The sequence below is a fragment of the Thunnus albacares genome, chromosome 1 (genome assembly GCF_914725855.1).
Source record: "Thunnus albacares chromosome 1, fThuAlb1.1, whole genome shotgun sequence".
In the NCBI taxonomy this organism is placed as follows: domain Eukaryota; kingdom Metazoa; phylum Chordata; class Actinopteri; order Scombriformes; family Scombridae; genus Thunnus; species Thunnus albacares.
The window spans coordinates 2449508-2464747 of NC_058106.1; the positions used below are offsets into that span (position 1 = coordinate 2449508).

A 15240-nucleotide genomic window follows, 5' to 3' on the forward strand; every position below is an offset into this window, starting at 1 on the left:
GCAAGTCTTTCTTGCCAAATGCAATATGGCTGCAGAATGAAAAGTCTACTTTGAATTCCACAAAAATCTGTCCCCTCTACCATTTTATTTTACTTTCCTTAATTTTACTATATTTATGTCTTTGAAATGATGTTGTTTGATGATGTTGTGTCCCTGATGCTTGTCTTCATCATTGTCCTGCATTGTCTTTAACAATGTGTGGTAAAGCCAAAGATCATTTTCCACAATGTGGACTATAAAGATCCTAACTAACAAACTTTTACAATTTTTACCATGTTGAGAGATTTATCAAGAACCACTCAATAGACATTTAGTTTATGACATGTCTCTGTTTTTAATTTGATGTTCAAGTATCATGTATAAATTGATTTATAAGGAATGAATAGTTCTTTCTTGTTGAAAGTGATAACATGGAAATGTTAAAACAGGGTCATGTCTACAACTCTAAAAACAGGAACATCTGAGTGCAGTGTTATAACTGACAGATCATACGGTACTTTGTCAAAACATAACAGAATGACTCTTCATTAGCCAGTAAAGTAATTCATGTAAGCAACAACGTTTTTTGCAGTAACCAGTCATTATGGCATACATGGTGTCTTAGGAGCAAAAGAGTGCAGTAACAGATATTATGAGTTGCAGAGTGAAGAGCCAGAAGTTCAGAATTGGACTGGTCCCACATGGCACCCCTGCTGTGTAAAAGTGACTATGATGCTGGGTGTTGCTGAAAAACACCCCTCTGCTCAGATGATTTCTCTTACTATAATGTCATTTTGCCTCCCTGCAGATAAGCTGGCATTTGTGGGCTTCAAGGGCTCCTTTCAACCTGACTGGGTCCATCTGGAGGTGGACACTGACCGAGCCAAGATCCATCAGGTCCTGCCTGTCCCTGTGGTCCACAAGATGATGCTATGAGTGGCAGGCAGAGTGGGGAAGACAGCCAAGAGACTATGTAGCCCCCATATACTGACACACATACCCCCCCACAAGAATAAACATGCACACACACAAACACACACACACACACACACCGCCAGCACTGCAGTGTGACAGTCAGTTACTCCAAGCCATTGGTCCAGGATCAAATGGTGTTTTTTTCTAGGCTCGGTGCTGAGAAAGAATGATGTGATTCGGTGTGTTGATAAGGGGAGGACCCCCAGACTCCCAGAGCCAGCACTGCCCATGATGAACCATAACTGTGTAAGACCCCCAACATCAGTAGAGGGTTTTAAGGTGACAACACACCCTCTGGCAGCCATATTGGAGGTCCTCAGCTCTTTGGCAACAGTGGCTTTCAACAGCCAGCGGTGTTTGCAGATACATGGTTGTCTCCACAGACATTAATAGACATGGTTGATATTGGTTCTATTTCTGGTTGAACACTGTCATTTCATCACATTTCATTTTCAACACATTTGGTCATTGTTATGTTTATACCTTATTAGCTTGTCTGCTACATAACCATTGGATTTGGTCAGCCTACCATTATTGCCATTCTGTAAAAACATCTGTTTTATGCACCAGCAAACACTGACCGTAACTTAGTTTCATCTTAACATCACGGAAAACCTTGTTGAGCTTTAGAGTAGAAACTGGCACGACAGTTCAACCTTTAAATATTTCACAGTACTCTGTCCTCTAACGGACTTCGCTTTTGGTTTACCCCAGCCCACCTGACATCTACAGTGTCAGAATGATGACCTCCTTGAGTCACTGAATCTAAATCTGAATGTGGACACCCTCTGGTGTCACTTTTAGAGGATGCAGTTAGATGACGCAGTTGAGTCCAGAGTGTGAAAGCAAAGTGTTTATAGCTGTTCAGATAAAGCATACTCCAAGGCAGGGTGAGAGGCCTGCCATCAGGGCAAGACACAATAATTGCGCAAATGGTTCAGTCACTCTCTCCATTAAGGCATTCATGATGTTCTTCTTGTTTGTACACAGGAAAAGTGATAAGTAGTTGTCTGAAGAATGAAAAGAAATCTTGAGAAAGAAGTTCTGCACACCTGGATAATCCCTGTGTGATGTGGACGTGCTGGTCAGATTGTCAATTTTGGAAAGTTACAAAAGTTGTTGGATGCAGGTTGAGAGAGAAGTTCACAGTTTACCTACAGTCTCACCACAGTGCACCTTGCCAATCGCTGTGTTAAGTAGGTGTGATGACGGTTTTGAGAAGTTTTAAAAAATGAATTGAGGGTTACTTACTGGACAACAGATAGGGGAGTAGTGGCTATTTACTAGCTAGGAGCTAGAGATAAAAGAGCGAAATCTAAATCAATTTTGAATTCTCAAGTCACATAGGATATTTATCAAGTCATTCGCTAGCTTCAATGGGTAGTCTGTATATTCCATCCATCTTTTTCTGGTCAGGGTCATATTGGCAGCAGGCTGAGCAAAGTAGGCCAAGTTGTCCTTATCCCTCGCCACATCCACTGGCTCCTCCTGGGGATCCTGAGGGCCCAATGACATATGTAATCCCTCCAGCATGTTGTGGGTCTGGTCCAGGGTCCCATCCCATTTGGGTGTGCCTGGAATACCTCCACAGGTATCCAGGAGGCATCCTGATCATATGCATGAACGACCTAGATGGGCTCCTTTCAAGAACCCTTTTGGATCAGCCAATGACAGACAGAACAATCTCACTCGGAAGGGAAACTGGACCCCTTCCTGGATCCAGACATGGGAGAAGAGCTTGTATGTGAGTGCTGGGTGGTTAGGCCTGGTGGAGACACCCATGGGGTCATCGTGGTGTGGGCTCGCTGCCTACAAGGAAGGGTGCAAAGGTTTGGCATGTTGCCAGCTGGGTGGCCAGTGAGCAGGCCACACATCTCAGTCTGGCATTTCCTGTCCTGTAGACAAAGGCCACTTACCAGCGTACCTGCTCCCTGCAGAAGCTCGTTGAGTTTCTGTAAGGGGCTCAGACATTTAGTCCCACCAACTAAAAACAGTCTTAGTATGTTGTTCAACTAATAGCGAAGTCCGTTACAGATCTATGCAAGTGCTCACAGAGCTGAAGTTATAAATTCTAACCTCCTACAGTACCAAAGACATTCGTATGCAAATATTTTGTGTTAGCAAAGAACATTTAGAGGAAAACATGATGTAGCTACAAAGTAAGGAGACTGGGTACAAGACTATTTTGAACACTGTCCCTTCGAAAGGGGAAGATCATGGTCATGGTAAACAGATTAATTCTTTTTCTAAACAATCTGGTGTGAAAGTTTATTGAAAAGTTTAGTGGAAGTTTGGTCAGTATCCGAGTTCAATTGACATCTTTTTACCTGTCTAAACAAACCAAACCAAACCAAACAGGTCAACGCACCCAAGGTTGTTTGAAGTGAACCAAATAGAGAGTAATAATTAACACACCATTATTAGCTTTAACTTTTTGATCATTTCTTCACACAGTGAACACTGGAAATAAACATAAATTGCTAATATAAATAATTTGCATATGACTGTAGTTTGTAGGAGATTGGGTTTGCCAGTTTACCGAGTCATAGTAACCTACATTTGCAAAGAAACCTGCAATATTACATTATTATCACTTTCTCATTATCATTATCAACAGTAATAATTTCTATGATTTTTTTTGTTTGTTTGTTTTCTAGCCTGGTTGTTTGTTTCATATTTACACATTACTAACTACTGACCAATTCTCCGATGGACCTCCATGATGTCAGCCACGGTTGCTAGGCGATTTGTGATGCAATTGCGAAGCCTCGATATGAACAGAGGTAGCAAACACCAAGCAAGGGTGAGCCAGCTAATCAAACACATCAGCAAGAACCCTTCCCATGCAGGTCTCTGTGATATGTGACTGACATAGAAGTTGAGTGGTTTGATTGTCCTGCTCTGTTTGACTAAAGTGTTTAAAGAGAGAAAAGAAAAGAAAAAATAGAAACATTCCTTGTTTTGCATCCAAACCAGTGGTTGTTAACTTGCTCTGTTTCATTCTGAGCACTCGCTCACTTGATGTTGTGATGTTTTCCTCTCATGTTTGTTTCATATCTGTGTTCGTGTTCCATCTGTCTGTGTTTTTGCAGTGAACCAGCAAGAAGCCCAAAACAATACACAAGATGAAATTAAATTATCCACTGAATGTTAAATCAGGGAGTTTTTAAATGTGCAATTTCCCCATTTCAAAACAACAGAGAAATCTTTGTTCCAATCTGGCTTGAAAAAGGATTCCCCCTCCCTTTGCCGAAATAGCTGGTCTTTTTTCGGAGGTTGTAGCAGTAACTGAGTGTTTTGTATGTTTAATGTGTTTTTAAAAATCCAGATTGATAAGAGATATATTTTATACTTATTTATTGTACAGACACCGTTGATCCAAATCTACAATAAACATCATTTGAGTTGTAATGTTATTACTGTCCTGTATGTATACTGTATGTAAGAAACCTTTATAGCTCCATTTTAAGACTTGTACCAGACACTCACTACATACGTGTATATGACTTGTTTTAACTGTACACCAAATGGATGTGTTGTATATGTGGCTTGAGCTTGTAAAGTGATGAAACTCCATCTTTTTCTTTGAAGACTTTTGTACAGAAATAAATGATGACCAACAGTTTGTCTGACTGTCACTCCTTTCTATACAGCTGCCGGCACAAATGCAGCAACATACTGTACACAAGACTGCATCTTCCTTAAAATACTGTGTATCCATTATGCTGATTTTTGGTTACATAGCTTTCTCAAATCAAACAAGCACACAGGTGTCATTTATAGTATCCACAATACAGTATATATATGATCTATGATAAAATCATATATCACAGTCATGGTCTTAGTTTGTAACTTCAGCTCTGTGAGCATCTCATTAGGTTTAACATGCTGGTCAACTTCAGCATGTTAGCATGCTAACATTAGGATGTAGCTAACTACAGCCTCACTAGCATAGCTGTAAACACTTAATACTTTTTTACTAAAATTATGCAGGTAATTAACAAATCACTTGTCACGTTTGTGAGCTAACATGCTCGTTGGGTCCTGTGCTGAGCGAAGACACTTGAGTCGGCTGACAGCAGGTGGGAAGACTTGATTCCCCTGTCAAGCCAGCATCTCTTTGCTTCCAGTATAAATAAACTCGAGGTGGTTAGACGCCAGTGTGCCCCTGCTGCATAATGCTGGCTGTTGCTGGCTAACATGCACAGTGGTAATCCGTATTGAGCATAGACCGGGTCAGCTAACAGCGGACATCCCCTGTTTCTTTCCCCTTCAAAGCGAGTGCTGTCACCAAGCATCCTAAATAGCTCCACGGCATTATAAGCTAGGCTAGCTATATTAGCAGTGGGGCTAGTATCCCACGGGGCTGGTGGTAAACAGGGAAGTGAATGGAGTGGATGTCAAGATGGCAAGCCAGCAGGAACACTCCTGTGTGGGTTGTGGGGTTTCCATGCCGTGGAGACAGTCATGATGAGTTTGTGCTCTGTTTGGGGCATCAGCATGCCATATTGTCCAGGGAGAACCCTCAATTGTGCATGGACTGTTTTATACTGTCTGCACATACCAGAGAGGCCCACTGACGCTTTTTCGGAGTGAAGCAGGCTGGTTCCCCTCTTTCTGACATGCCTAAGGAGAAAATTGTGAGAATGGCTGAAGCCACAAAGGACAAGGGGGAGTGCTCAAGGAGGCCTGCCTTAAGAGGCCGGCCTCACGCTGACCCTCTTCCTCTCTCCATTACTGTGTTGGAGGAGGAGGGGGAAGACTCAGAGGATGTGGATGTAGAGACTGCCTTCTCCTCTGAGGAAAATGATTTATCTTGCGGGCAAATGGCAGGCAGCACCTTGTTAGCCTGCTGCTTTGAGGAGGTTATTGGCAGGGCATCCAGGGCTCTGGATGTCACCCCTTTGAAGACCTTATGGCTCCTGCCTCTCGGTTTGAGGAGGATGTGGAGGTTCACCCCACGCCGTTGCAGGTGCCCCTCATGACTTTGAAGACCTGGAGTGTAAACAATTCAATTCTCCAGCAGCTCCGCACCAGTGGTCTGCATCATGTCAGAAGTTTTTGAACATGCATGACAGGGAGCAGGTCTCTCTGGTGGATCAGGCCCTCCACTGATTTCTACCTCCGACTCTATTCTTGGCAAAGCCACCTGCCCTAGCAGTAATTGCAGGGTCATGGATAGCCTGCTTACTAAGCTGCACAAGGCTACATGGCCACACAGACCCATCTTGCTAACACCGGGGCCATTATGTCCCTCTACCTTCATGACCTGCCCCATCAAGTACAGGAAGGTTCTGGGGGTTGTAAGAAGTCAAGTAGGCCATCTTTAAGACATGTGAAACTACAACAGAACCAGGCAGGATTCAAACACAATTTTCCAGTGAGTGAGGATGTAAGGGCTTATTATTTAGTGCACAATAGCCTATGTTTATTATAAATATTTGAATTAAACATTTATTCTCATTTTATGTGGTTTTCCATTCCATATAAAATAGCATTTTCCATAATAACTGCTATTATATATATATATATATATATATATATATATATATATATATATATATATATATATATTGTCCCACAGGAAATTTGTTTTCACAGCCTGTACATACACAGAAACATACAGATAACCACAGAGCAACGTACAGATATACATAAGCTACAAATACATAAACATGACATTCATTCCCTTGACTGTATCCCAACACATATACATGTATCTGTACACACACACACACAGATAAGTCTGGATCTGCAGCCTGACGGCAGTGGTGTGGGGTGTGGATTGAGGGGAGATCAGTGTCATTTGCTATTGTGAGGGTGACGCGTGTGATGACTAAGAGACTGGGTGTAGGAAAGTGGATGATTTTGGAGGTAGCATGTGTGATCATTTGTTTTTGTTGGAGATGACCAACATGGTAAACAAACAGGGAGAACAGTACGGCAGGAAGGGTTGGATTATGCTTTTGTAAAGCAAAACAGGAGGTGGGGGGCAACAGAAAGTGCTCTGAGTTTGCTTGACATGGAGTCTCTGCTGGGATCCTTTATGGATATCAGTGATGTGTTGATCAAAGCTGAGTTTATTGTCTTATGTGAGGCCAAGATATTTGAAGTTGTTGACCTGTTCTACTGTCTTGCTGTGGATGGAGGTGGAATTCAGTCCAGTGAGGGGTGTGTTTGATGTGTTAAAGACCAGTTCTTTTGTTTTGTCCACATTCAGTTGGAAGTAGTTGTCAGTGCACCATTGTGTGAAATAAGAAACAGAGTATTGGAAAATGATAGTCAGTAATCATAATAATACACTTCATACAGAATATTTCATACACAAAATGCAGCCCGACGGTCTTAACAAATAAAAAGAGCAGACAATGTTACAGTTACAACATTAAAAAGAAGACGGGAGTAAAATAATAAACTGTAAAAAATACAAATAAAATGTCATTTCCATAACCACTTTCACCATCATCATCTCAATAATTGTAAGATTAGGCAGTCATGTACATAATCAAGAAATGGCAGTAGAGTAGTATTATACAGTATATAGTAATTGATTTAAAACATATTGTCCAGACCTAATGTGCAGTTGTTCTGCTTTGGAAAGGGTATTACATTTTCTTTGTTTAGGTCTTTTAGAGCTTTTTGACTGTATTACACCAATTCCAGCCTCCCTTCATTGGCTCCCTATCCACATTAGATGAGACTTTAAGGTGCTACTGATGTCATAAAATGCTCCTTCATACCTCTCTGATCTCCTTCAGCCTTATATTCTCTGCTCTCCGCTCTCAGAATGCAGGGCTCCTGTGTATCCCCAGAGTCATCAGGCGGCAGGGTCCTTTCTCTGGAATAATCTCTCTCTCCTCCAGGCTTTTCTGTACTGGACCATCGGCCATTCAGCCTGAACCTCTTGTCTCTCTCTCTACCCTGTATCTTAATTCCATGTCTTTCTCTCTCCAGTGTGTGTGTGTGTGTGTGTGTGTGTGTGTGATGTGAGTCTCCCCTGTGTGTATATGTAGTCTGTCCTCCTCCCAGGTCTCCATGTTGATGGAGACTGCATGGCTCAGGTCTTATCTGATTGGCAGCACCTGGAAGTTGTTCTCCTGATCAGATTCTTCATGTATGTTATCGGTCTATCTATAATTTTGTCATCCTGTTTGTCCATGCTGTATATCTGTAATTTTGTTATTCGGTCTATTCTGTACTCATAACATCTATTGCATGTCATGTCCTCAGTTGGTCAAATAAAACGAGCATGAATAAAAGCTGTTTAATTGCAGCGTAGAATATCTGAAAGGAATCCTTTAATTCTACAAGCTGTATATTTTGCCAATATTTTAGCATCATAGCATTGTAATGTTAGTATGGAAGCCCTGAGAGGCAAGTGAGAAAAAAAATATCTCTGGAGATCCAGTTTCTAAGTCTGATCTAAATTGTTTTCTCTCCTGTGTTTATGACTTAAGAACAGGTGGGGAATAAAGGTTTTTGCCAGTTGCTTAACAAATTAACAAGTAGCTTAATTTTTTTCCATCTGTAAAAAAAGGTGAAAAAAAAAGTTTTGGCAGGTGATTTTTTTTTTTGTTTGGACAGGATCTAAGTGTTTGTTGTTGTAATACTCATTTTGGCCATAAGAGGCCACAAGTGCAGCACTAAACCATCTTCTAAATAGGACTGAAAGCATCAATGTTTTCTTCCAGGTGAGTTTTAATTTCTCCATGCACTCTAAACACAAGGTAAATATATTGTGTGTTGGCAAGTTATGTGACATTACTGTCATGTCTTTCTTTTGGCTAGAAATGTATTTTAATCAGCACTAATCTGCTGTTAGCATTAGCCATACTGACATTCTGATTTTGGCAAATTCAGTTAATATGGTTATTATTCATATTTATGATATAGAATGGATGCTGTTTATTGAATATTACAATCATAGTGCAATGCTTATTCTTAATCAGTCCTTCAGTACACAATTGAACCATTGGTACTCAGACAATTGGTTCTCAAACCTTTTCATGTCAAGGACCCACAAATTGATATGTAACAAGCTGTGGACCCCCATTTGATAAGATTTTTGTCCTGGGGACCCCATCTGAGGTTCAGTAGAGAATTCCTGTCTATACTGTAGCTGGGAAGATAACTGGAGAGAGTCAAACCTCTGATCAGAATAGTCATTCTTATACATTGTGCTAAATTCTAGTGAATAGAATATTAGTAAAAATTAAACTACTCCCCATTTTATGGGGACCCCCTCAAGCACCCCTGGGGGTCCCCAGACCCCACTTTGAAAACCAATTATCTAAATCACCCTTGAGGCCAGTCAGCTCATTTTTGTTAGTTTAATATTCATGAAGCTTTCAGCATTTGACTTGTTGGTCCAACAATTCCATCCTAGAGGTGTAAGCCACATCGGTGAAAGAGGAGGCCACATAAAGAATACAATACTTAACAGCAACTATGACTCTGAATGATGCTGTCTTGTTTCATAGAGGGCAGAATGAGACCCACACACTGTTGGGGAGAAACTCAAACCTGATCAGCTGTGTGTAGGTAAAGTGTTACAAAGTATGACGCAAGCTGTCCAAGCATATTGGAGCAGTGAGCTAAACTTGACATTGCTGGCAGATGAAAGTGCTCAGAGACAAAATAAGAATGTGCTGTTGTCATAACAGCGGTCATAGTTGCTGTTAAGTATTTTATTCATTAAATAAATGAAGACAGCTCATTAACCTTACGTGGCCTCCTCCTTCACCAATGTGGCTTACACCTCTAGGATGGAATTGTTGAACCCACTAGTCAAATGGACTTCCCTCCAGAATACGTAGGATAAAGTACGTTAGTGTTTTCCAGGTCTTTAGACAGGTAGGATCCTTCTAATTCTCACCTGGATCATGTTTCAACAAAAACGATAGGAGGCCCACTTGTATGGAGGACAAAAAATTACTTATGTATAAATAAACAAATAGATGCAGAAATAAATAATTAAATACCTAAATAAATGAAAAATTAATACATTTGATAATGAAAAATGACAAAGTAATCCTGGATTTATTTTTTACATTTCCATAAATGATCTTTCCATTTCTGTAGTTCTACATTTCTTCATTTATTAATTAATACCTAAGTCATTTTTCATTGTGACGACCCTCTCTGGACAGACTCTTTGTCCTCTGCCTGCAGGAGCTTGGTGGGCAGAGTCGGGTCGTCAGGAGGATTCAGCTCACCTGGACTGCTCAGCTTCCATATTCGCTGGAGGCAGTCAGTCATTTGCCCTCCTCTATCGATATACCATCAAGTCCAGATGTCTACCCAGATTGTAAGGAAGGAATTTCCATCCATTGTGCTTTATGCATACAATGAGTTAGTTAATTTCTTACAGGAGGCTCTTTTTGTTTTTCTTCTGATGCTGCTTGTGATTCATTGATGAGTGTATAGAATGGCCCCGACCGGCACATTTGAAAGTGTCCCAAACAGTTCACGGATTCTTGGAGAAATTGTTCTACTTATTTAATTTAAATGATTTAATAAGGTTTGATGATGCAATACCATGTGCTTTCCTTTATTGCAATATGAAGACCAATAATGTGATAATCTGAGTTCATGTGGTCTCCCAATTTATGTACTTTTGATGCTTGAGATAAGGGAAAAAGAAATAAGGTGGAGGAAATGTGGCCTGAATATGTTGGTTCCATGCTCCAAAAATCAATTAAAGTACTCACCTAATATTGTGACAATTCAAATGTTACAGTTCACAATAAGTTGCCTTACCTGATGTCCACTGAATTATCAAGTTCATTCTGTGAAGAGCTAGATCGCTCTATCTGCATGCTTCTGTCATGAAAATATCAGATTTTGTCTAGGAAATGAAGGAGAATGAACTGTGACTCATACTTGACTGCAGAAACAGTACACTATGAAGATTAGTATGTAGTATGTACTGTAGAGTAGTACGTAGTATGGAACCGGGACGCAGTGATCATCTTCATGGAGTTTGCTCATTTGTCTTGGAAATGGCTAAGTTGACATCATGTGACCCTAGTATAGAACCTCAGTCACATGACATCAGGTGGTTGTTTATGACAAAGTGACAACCAACTGTGCAAAATCCATCCGTTAAGATTTGTTTGTAAAAGGAAAATGATCTTGAAGACCAGCAGGATGAGCAGAGATGAGTTACAAAGACTTATAATTCAAATATCACCAATGGAACACATCTAAATCCATTTTATAAAAATCTTTATTTCATATTCAGTGAAAAATCTAACAGAAAACGTGAGTGCTGCCGTTGCATCAAATCTTGAAGTGCAGCCGGACCTGAACAGAGTCTAACACAGACTAGGACCTGAAGGTCTGATGAGGGACTCCACTGTCTGTACCAGGAAAACCACTTTCACACCTCACATGGCTCCTGGCATAGAGAATTACATTTAATGATGCTTATCTTGTGTACCTTTCAAACAATATGTACATATGTGGGTTTTCATTTGATGATGATCAGAAAATAACAAAAGAAGGCAACAGATTTTAAAGAGCTTTTTTTTTTTTTTTACCACTGAGTGGATGATGATTTGAAGAATGTAATTGTCACTGCACCAATGAGGGACAGCTCAGCAGTCAAGGTTAATGAACCCAGTAGACTTTGAACCACGGTCTCGTCATGTGCTCCTGCAGCCTCTCACAGATTGCTGGTAACAATAGGCATGCTGCCAGAGTCTGAGGCTGTCACATGTCAAGAGTGTCAACAGAAGAAAGGGACCTGTGAGCCCCTCATCTCCTGCGTTACTGCATCACAGCTCCTGTTTGAGATGGCTGGCGCTGTTCCCCTCCAGGTCAGGCTTCTTGCTCTCTGTCTTCTTCTTGCTCTTCTTCTTGCCGTTGACTTCATTCTGCTGCTTGTATTTGGCGTCATCTTTCTTGGCTGCTGTCCCAGGGAACACCTGTCCCTCCACAGTAACGTCCATACAGCGCTCCTGGGCCACCAGGAAGTCTTTGACCTCCCAGGCCATGCTGCCGTCCCGCAGCATGAAGATCACCCTGTTGGAGCCCACCACAAACCTGCAGGAGGACAGGGGGGGACACGTGGATCAAAACCCTCCACTGTAATGTAACTGTTGTTTCAAATGGCTGAATACACCTTGTATGACTTCAGTTTTTAGTAATGATACACAATACCTGACGCTTATGATTGAAGAATATTGTTTCAATAAGCTGCACTGGAGTTTGTGATGATCCGGTTTGGAACTGGAGCCCGTCTAAAATTTTAAGAACCTGGACCCCTCCACACATGTTTTGGGATATATAAAAATACTATAATAATTTGTATCTGATATGGTTTTTAAACAAAAAGTTGAGTTAAAATGTCATCTACTCCTTCTTCCTCATTAAAAATCTAGACTGTATAAATATGCATATGCGTAATTTTTTTTTATTTTAAATGTTGTAAAATTGCTGGAAACACTGAAAAGTCCAGTCAGAGTCCACATCACACTTGTGTAAGTTGCATGACATATATTTATACTAAAGCTCTACAATGTACAATGTAGCACAAAGTGGCACTGTCTAACACAGAACTACTTGAAAGTGTGATTGCGGTTATTAGGCTTTCTTCTAAACAAGCTACTGAGACCAAACTCTTCAGGTGGAAGGAACATGTCACCCAGTGCAGCAGTGTGGCTCATTGACATGTTCTTAATAGTGAATGAAGGTCTACAGCACAGAGGAATAAGATATAACAGGCTTTAATACACATACGTTCATTGTCAGTTTGGATCCAAACATGAGATTTGTTGACAATAAGAAAAATATAGAAAATGGCCCGCCAATACAAAATGAAATAATTTACAATCAATTGATCCTGGTCTCAGTCTGTAGTCACTGCAACTGTGCTTACTGGCCCTTTTTCTACACACAAACTACAAGAAAACATCATGTTCCCCTTCCACACCCCCATATATAAATACAGAGATCCCATACTGTGTGAGTGTGTGTGTGATTGAGTGTATTTTTTGAGTATGTGATGAGGGCGTGTTCAAGTTAGACAGGGTTTTAAGCTGCTATCTGCCATTTATGCTTGAGGACTGTCTGAAAGTGACCCCACATGATCACCTAGATTGTTTATTGTCAATGTCTACTTTTCAAACATCAGATTACAGAGTGGGGCATCTTTTTCTAGGTATTCAATAGGACCAACAGTCGTATGAAAAGCAGTTAAACACAGTACTTGTTGATGTTGAATGAGTTCAGTGAGTTTGTACCTCTGAATATCAAAGTTGGCGTTAAAGAGGCTGCCCTGCCACAGACCAGTGATCTCCTCCGTCTCTTTCTCAGTGGGATCCCCCGACACTGTAGCAAAAACCATCAGAGTCCGGCCCTTCTTGGACATCTTCAGCAGCTCCTCGGGCTTGGACGGGTCCACCTTAGCGAAGTCGATGGGTGGAGGAGACCTTTTGTGCTCCGGGAGGTCACCTTCCTCAATGTCATCATCCTCCTGTGGACCAAGAGAAAATGATCCATGGTGAGTCATGAGAGGACATGTTGAAACACTGTTACTGTCTCACTCTGCACATGACTGGAAGCTCTGTGCCCAGACCCGTTCAAAATGTTGCAGCATGCTTGTTAACACAGCTCACACCTCATCAAGTCTCACTTAAAGATCTCCTCAGGTCATGTTTTATGAATTATAAAAATACTTTTCTTTGGATTATTTGTATCTGATGGTTTCTATGTGGAGAGAAAAGTTCCAGTACCCCTTTAGGGATACTCCTCCTTTTCCCTCATTACAAATTTCACAATCTCTGAATATGTGAATATTGTTAATTTCAAAAGTTTAACTGCTGGACACAAGATGTCTCCTACTTCACTGTGAAGTCCATTCTCAGTGTTTGTGATGTGTAGGCTTCAAATTTCCACATCACACTTGTGTAAGATAAATATTAGACAGCTGGTTCCAAACTAGTTGTAATGTCTCAAATCATGCTTGTACACATCTTAAAAGGACAGGTTCATCATTTTTCAAGTATGTCTTAAAACAGCAGTCAGGTGTCCATATGAACAGTGAAAGAGGTTTTCCTCGCTGTAATCATTCCTCCTGTTCATACTGACTATTAAAAGATCCTCTTCAAATGTGCTTTCAATGTAAGTGATGGAGGCCAAAATCCACAGTGTGTCCACACAGTCATTTAAAAGTTGATGTGAAGCTTATATGAGGCTTCATCAGTCTGAGTTAGTCATATCAAGTGGATACTTGACACATTTACAGTCTTAAATTCCCTCTTTGAGTTTCTTCAGACAGTGTTTCCCTGTTGAGCTGTGGTGGAAGTATAGTAACAAAAAGAAGAACTTTGGCACTAAAAAGACTGTAATGTTGAAAGATATCTACTTGATTTGACTCGTTTGGACGCTGAAGCTTCATATTAGCTTCAGATAAACTTTTAAATACATTTTTGCACAGAAGGAGGACTGTGGATTTTGTCCTCCATCACTTCCATTGTAAGTGTATAATGAAGGGATATTCTAATGTCAGTATGAACAGGAGGGATGATTACAACAAGAAAACATGTTTCCGTGTTCATTTGGGCTCCTGACTGATGTTTTACAACAGACAAAATTGTGACCCTGTCCTTTGAGAGACAAGGTTAGATCAGAGAACAGAACATAGCCTATCCATAGACTATCAAACAAGAACTTGTTATGTAGCTCAAATTGGTACAGTATTAAACTAAGGAGTTGTGTGTTGCTGATGATGCACGGCTCATAAACGGAGCTAACGGCTTGGCTAGTTGCTAATGTGTGGAACTAGCATGTTACACATTACCTCCCACTGCTCCAGCAGCCGTGCCATGTCTGCGTCATTGTAGTCTCTGATGTCCTTCTTTTTCTTAGGCTTAGCTTTGCTGTCTGTCGCCAAAATACAAAGAAAATACGTGCAGAGCAGGAGCACCACACATCTCCACCTGAAGCCAGACGCCATGTTTACAGATGGTGTCTTCTGATTGGCTCAGAAGTCAGCCGGTCACAAGACGCGAGGGGCGTGTCTAGAGCCGACCGGAGGCACACACATCAGAGGAGGGGGTTTCAAAATAAAAATACAATTTAAATAATGTAGATATTTTTTTATCATTTGTCTGTTTGCTTTGGACGAAAACATCAGCCAAATGAATACATGTTGCTATCATTATCATGTTTATTGTCCTATTTTTATTTTTATTTGCCAGAAACCCTAAAAACCTTGTTCATTTTTTCTTTTTGATGTTGTTCATTTTTTACGCACATGTGTCACAAATACAAGTATTTCGA

The 15240-nt window shown here is 40.7% G+C and overlaps 2 protein-coding genes across 3 annotated transcripts in view; one reads left to right on the forward strand and one right to left on the reverse strand.

The window, feature by feature from the left end:
- Positions 1-4579, forward strand: part of LOC122980001 (cell migration inducing hyaluronidase 1) — a 220264-nt gene extending 215685 nt beyond the window's left edge. For both annotated transcript variants that reach the window (XM_044347700.1, XM_044347778.1), the window contains exon 29: positions 788-4579. In XM_044347700.1, coding sequence (XP_044203635.1) covers positions 788-915 — 128 coding nt within the window. In that variant the 3' untranslated portion in view covers positions 916-4579. The remainder of the gene's footprint in view (positions 1-787) is intronic.
- A 6585-nt stretch (positions 4580-11164) lies between these two features.
- Positions 11165-14946, reverse strand: mesd (mesoderm development LRP chaperone). The gene is made up of 3 exons (XM_044347884.1): positions 14759-14946; positions 13200-13432; positions 11165-12000 (listed from the first exon to the last, which is right to left on the reverse strand). Exons 1-3 carry the CDS (start codon positions 14912-14914, stop codon positions 11733-11735), a joined length of 657 nt encoding a protein of 218 aa, XP_044203819.1. The 5' UTR covers positions 14915-14946; the 3' UTR covers positions 11165-11732.
- Between the last annotated feature and the right edge of the window lie 294 nt (positions 14947-15240).

Coding starts and splice junctions, on each gene's coding strand:
- mesd (XM_044347884.1), bottom strand. CDS start 14,914: ATGGCGTCTGGCTTCAGGTGGAGATGTGTGGTGCTCCTGCTCTGCACG. Junction 13,433..14,758: donor GGCTGCTGGAGCAGTGGGAG/GTAATGTGTAAC, acceptor CTTGGTCCACAG/GAGGATGATGACATTGAGGA. Junction 12,001..13,199: donor GCCAACTTTGATATTCAGAG/GTACAAACTCAC, acceptor GTCCTCCTGCAG/GTTTGTGGTGGGCTCCAACA.